This window comes from Ctenopharyngodon idella, chromosome 5 (assembly GCF_019924925.1).
Source record: "Ctenopharyngodon idella isolate HZGC_01 chromosome 5, HZGC01, whole genome shotgun sequence".
NCBI classification, from domain to species: domain Eukaryota; kingdom Metazoa; phylum Chordata; class Actinopteri; order Cypriniformes; family Xenocyprididae; genus Ctenopharyngodon; species Ctenopharyngodon idella.
The window spans coordinates 23,285,366-23,291,365 of record NC_067224.1 but is presented as its reverse complement, the minus strand read 5'-3'; the positions used below and the strand labels follow the sequence as shown (position 1 = coordinate 23,291,365).

At 40.0% G+C, this 6,000-nt stretch overlaps 1 protein-coding gene across 7 annotated transcripts in view; it reads right to left on the bottom strand.

Moving 5' to 3' along the window:
- Positions 1 to 1,887: 1,887 nt before the first annotated feature.
- Positions 1,888 to 6,000, bottom strand: part of klhl13 (kelch-like family member 13) — a 57,235-nt gene continuing 53,122 nt past the window's right edge. For all 7 annotated transcript variants that reach the window (XM_051893013.1, XM_051893017.1, XM_051893014.1 and 4 more), the window contains one exon: positions 1,888 to 2,591. In XM_051893013.1, coding sequence (XP_051748973.1) covers positions 2,098 to 2,591 — 494 coding nt within the window. In that variant the 3' untranslated portion in view covers positions 1,888 to 2,097. The remainder of the gene's footprint in view (positions 2,592 to 6,000) is intronic.

Here is a 6,000-nt window from a genome sequence, read left to right as displayed (position 1 = left end):
TTCAGCATAAACATACATTACTTGACAGGTAATGAACAATCTAGCAAACATTTATAATTTATTTACAGCTGAAATGTTCCATGTATACAAGCAAAGTATTTATTTTAATATACTTTAAATAACGTTAAAAAATAATGTCAGAAAGATATCAGCTCTGCTGTTGATAATAAATACCAGTAGTGAAGTTGTACAATGAGGACGTTGCCATGTCGGCGAAAATAGAGTTATCAGTGTCCCAATGTGTAGTGAGCCAGGGTCCTTACCAGTGCCCGAATTCATGTACACCATATACTGATTCATGACCTAGGAAGGTAGGGAGCTGTCTGAGACGCACCTATTGACTTTGGGATGATGGAACCTGAAGTGCGAAAACAAGCTCATTTCTGGGTTTTAGGACTCATTCCTGCAGCACTCTGTATCCTTTTAGCAGCAAGATCTGAATCTGAGAAAATCTGTAGGAGTTCATAAAAGTATGTTTAGACAAATTTCAAAATGGTGGACGTGAAATATGCTGCACAGTGGATTGATGGGTATCTTTACTTTTTTTTAAGAGATGAGAGAGATGAGGCTTGTAATATTATAAGATACTTACCATCTAAACCTGAAGAAATATCCTATAAACAGAAATTGCAGATATCATATGGGGGTTGCACCTTCAGCACTTGTGCCCCTAAATTGATAATGTTATCAATTCCTGATGAAATTAAATCACAATTCATTTAAATACACCAGAAAATAACAAACTGCATTTAAAGCTACACATTAACTTCATCTTGTCTTGCGGTCACATAATATCTTGCATGTCAACACTTACCTCTGTTGACATAGGTCACGTGGACTGTTTCTAATGCTTCAGAAAGTCTTGGCTTCTCTGTCCATGATGCTCTACTCAAATCCATATAAGACAGACTCATAATAATTGCTACTGAGGTGAATTATTGATTATAAAATGGATTGTTCTGGTCCTGGATGCTGTTTGGTCAATTTGCCTGTGATCAAATACAATTGTGTAATAATCTTGGAAAGCAATATGACACTCAAGGCCATTCTGTACTTTGAATACAATCAAGGCTAAAGGGACTGCAGGTGCTCTACTGCACATTATGCTTAGCAGCGGCCTTTAGCCATGATTATAGTATTCACAAAATATGATGTTGACTGCCAGGGTAGAGCAGAAACTTTTAAGAAAACTGAGAACACAATGAAAATCAACAGAACACTTTTTTTTCTTTTTTTTTTCTCAAAATCTTGTTTATTAAATTTAGAAAACACAATTCTGTTAATGGTTCATAACAACAGCAGGAGTAGAGAAATGAAATATCAGTTAGGCAGGGAGGATGGGGGCAGGCCAACCCCTGAGTTTAAAACTGTTTCCTCATCCTGTGGTCAAAGGTCAACTAACCCCCTGAGAGAGACAAGAGAATGAGGGTAAAAAAAACTGGGCAAAGGCTGAGAGTGGACAGAAATGGGAAAAATGAGCAGGCATAATGGGAAGAAAGAGAACAGTGAGGGGGTATGCGACCTCAGAATAGGAGGGATCAGGGAAAAGTAGTCATCATAGCAAAACTCTGGAGAGTCAGGTAGAAAAGTTGAATTGCAAAGTCATTTGTTGTTCAAGTCAAGGTTATTCCTGCCAAAAGGGACGAAACAAACCTCCTAATGCAATGTTAACATGTAGTTACGCCCAACCCTGGGAGTGCTTCCATTTTTCTTTCTCATCGAGGGGGGGGATGGAAGGACTTTTCAATATTCACTCTCAGGAGGAGAGGAGCAGAGTGATGAGGAAGAGAAGTGGAATCATTTGTGGGAAGGGACGGGGTTTCACCACAGACACCATTGAAACGTATATCAGTGGGGAGTGCAAACATTGTCTTTTTCCTGTGGGGAGAGAGAGAGAGAGAGAGAGAGAGAGAGAGAGAGAGAGAGAGAGAGAGAGAGAGAGAGGGAGGGAGAACGAGAGAGAGAGAGAGAGAACAAGAGAGACAGGGGTGCACGTCTATACGGCGATGGAGTTGCTTCTACTCATCCATCTGTATGTCTGTCAATCAATCAGTCCGTTTGATTCCTCTGTCTCTCTCACTCTCCCTCCATCCATTCTCAAGGAGCTGAGAGAGGAGACTCGCGGCTTGGCGAGCCGGCGAGCGAGAGGTCCTCGGGGGGAAACACAGTCAGCGTGCAGGCCCTGATGCCGCCCAGGGACTCGGGCAGGTCGAACACTTTATGCCATTCGTCCTTCTCGGGGTCGTACTTCTGGACGATCTCCACCATGCAGCGGTTGTTCCACGAGTAGCCGCCCACAACGTAGATCTTGTTCTCGAACACAGCCACACCCACGTCACTCTGGCCGCGGAGCATGGCCGCGATCGGTGTCCACAGATCCAGGGCGGGACTGTAGTACTCGCAGCTCAGCACGTCGTCGTAGTCACTGGTGCCCCGGAAGTGGTTTCCGCCGATGACATAGAGACGATCGCCCACTGTGCACATGCAGTGAAGGCCACGGACCGTTGTCATGGGAGCCTTCTGAGTCCACTTATCAGCATCCGGGTCAAAGCACATGAGCTCCTTCTGGAAGGTGTCGTGGGTTATTCCACCTGCACAACAAACCGCAAGGAGAGTTCACATCACTTTCGCTGCTGAAACGGACACCTTGTGTGCTCACGTTTCTGAAAGCATTAGATATACACAACAAGAAATGAATAATGCATTATGTGTGCGCAGAAACTCTCTCAAGATCTGCTGAAGAAAGAGTTGAGATTGAATAATGCATCTCCAAAAACACAAACACACACACAAAGTAAACACACAACCAGGTCTGCATGCACACTGAAAAGAACTAGAGAGGGAAGCCGAGGAAAAAGACAAGAGGAAAAAGAAAACAGGACATGTCTACAGGGAGGGCTGAAAATAAAGAGAACTATCCCATCAGGCATCAGCCAACCAGACCCTCCCTCTTCTTTCTCTCTCTCCATCCCTCCTGTTTTTGCCCTCTAACTCTCCATCCATCCCTCCATTAATCTATCTTTTCCTTTACTAAGAGAAGAGAATGATTCACTCACAAACACACACAGGCTTTCTAACTGTAACTCTTCTTTCAGTGTATTTGTGTGAATCGAAACACAAATACAGCAGAAAGAGGAGAAAGTCTGAAGTAAAATGGTGAGAAAACAGACAGGAAGAGGTGAAATTAGGGTAAGGAGAAGGAGAGATGACAACAGAGAACAAAGCATGAGGCAGCACATAACACTAGACTGTTTCATGCATGCACACTAACACTCATGTGAGTGCAGAGCTTAATACTTCAATACTTCATGACCTATATAACAGAGAGAAAGAGAGAGCGAGAGAGAGAGGCATGCAGAAGTAAGGACACAGACACCAGAGTAAAAACAAAAGGATCAGCAGTTCCAAAAATACTCCAGAGAAAGTGCATGGGTGGAGGAGAGGAAGGAGAAGAGAAGTGTGAGAATCAATGTAAATGTGTGTATGTACGTACATCACCAGCAAAAGACTAAATGATAATCATGCATGAATAAATATGCTCCAGGCAGAACAGATTAAGATAGTGGCATGGAGGAGGGGTCTTATAGTTTGTGTAATTACAAGTGCAAGTTACAAACAGCTATTAAAACTCCAGAAATGTCACACTGACCAAAATTAATATAATACCTCAGACAAGCATTCAGAAAGCATTTAATCTCTGTAATGTGACATTTCTGAGTGAAAAAAAAAAAAAAAAAAAAAGATTATTTAGCATGGTAAATAAGATTTTGATTAAGAGGCTTTATCATCAGTTAATATCTATTTTCCCCATCCACACAACCTTGGTTATGTCTATATATATATTTTTGTGTCCAAGTGCATTATTATTTAGTTTTAAAATAATTTGTAAGGAATAATTGACAATGGGCCGTTGAATTCTTAGAAAATAATGCACACCAGAGGTGGTAATGTGGCCACGACGCGACGCAGAGGTTACACCTCGGGTGTACATTATTTTCTAAGAATTCAACGGCCCGGAGTCAATTATTCCGCTTATACTAAGGTTACCACACCTCAAGACACTGTTCCGATATTGTATTTCAAGATATTTGTCAGGTTTTTGTCTTTAAAACACTCTTGCGTGTGGACTAATTTCTTACGCATCTCATCCCAAGCCTCCGTTGCTAATTCCAAAACGTCATTTCAGAACTAGTAACGGAGGCTTGAGCCTTGATAGCAGAATAATACCATTGATACAATTATTAACGCAGTTATCTCAAGAACCGCACAGTTATTACCTCTCTGGTGAGTCATGTATTTTTTAAGTTGCTAAACTGTTTTACTGATTAATTCGTCAGAGCAGCGCTGACCAAACGTTTCTGTCCGAGTGTGTGTCCGTACTATAGAGTATGTGTACGTTTGAGAGAGAGAGAGAGAGAGAGAGAGAGAGAGAGAGAGAGAGAGAGAGAGAGAGAGAGAGAGAGAGAGAGAGAGAGAGAGAGAGAGAGAGAGAGAGAGAGAGAGAGAGAGAGAGAGAGAGAGAGAGAGAGAGAATATGCGCTTTTAGGACACAATAAAACGTATTTTATAGCAAAAACCGTGACAATAATTAGTCATTTTCATCCTATTGTTTACAATTTTTATTTGCTTGGTCGGTGTCGTTGTGGGTTTTGGTTCTTTTGCAGTTGTAGGCTGTAAGGACCTGAGATAACTAAAAGCATTTGGCGAAGTGATATGGAACTGTAATGCGGTCAAGACCTGCCTAGAACTACTTTAGCCATGCGTTTCCCTGAAAATAATTGCACACCTTAGAACGCTGGTCAACCAATCAGATTCGAGCATTCAACAGCCCCCGTAGTATAAGATAAATTAATGACCTATATCACTTTATTCTATAAAACCTATTTAGTTTGAATTCATTTTTAGTACATTTAAATAATACATTTTATGTTTTGTTATCTTAAACCCCCAAAATGTCAGGTGGTTCAACTGTCCGAACAAATGAACAGACGAGAAAACTATTTAAAATGGTGTCTTAATAATAAAAAATTAAAAACTTTAGACTATGGCTTCATTTTAGGTTTAAAACCTTTCATAATAAACAAATTTTATAAATATAAGTAGTTTTAAATCTGTTGAGATAATTGAAACACTTTTATTCAGCAATTTGTATATTCTCAAATGTCAGAGTGGCACAACTGCAAACATGGCACTTTTATTATGATTTGACAAGGTAATAACAGTAAACATGATAATTCATCATCTAGGGGACCCCAACTGATCCTTGTGGCAGAGTGAAAAGGTTTGTAGATCTCTCTCAAATATATATATATATATATATATATATATATATATAAAAAATAAATAATGGAACACAATGTAATGGGAGTAGCGACAGATCTTTTCTTCCAAATTTTGACATACATCAAAGTGGAACGAATTATTGGAATAAAAATGTATTTCAGGACTTAATTCAGTTTATTGGTTGTTGATTGGATGGAGGCAGATCTAAATGTTGAGTGTAAGAAAGGGACAGGGTTTAAGTGGACGAAATGACTGGAGAAGTCCAACATAAATCACCAGTCTGACGTTTCACCAGAAGATCAAGATATGGCATTAAAAATTAAGGTAAAAAACATAAAAATGAAACATATGCATGCATGAATAATCCACAATAAGATAAAAACATGCATTTAGAAAATAGAATATAAGAGTATAAATCTCAATCAAAACATCAAATATAAATATCAATGGTTTATAATACACCATTCTTAGTTACACTAATGGCTAATGGTGCCTGAGTGTGTTTGGAGACCCTCGCACAGAACGTTCCTGCCTACAGTCACACCACTTCATATACGGCGCTCGCACATCACGTTGAGGAGCTCAGAATGTTATTTAGAGGTTGCTGGAGGGTTGAATGAGAGTCATCAGTCTCATGCTCGTGTAAGGATGAATGTTAATATATGGAGAGGTAAATGTGTGTGTGGGAGCCGAAGACAGAAAGCCTTGAGCAGCATT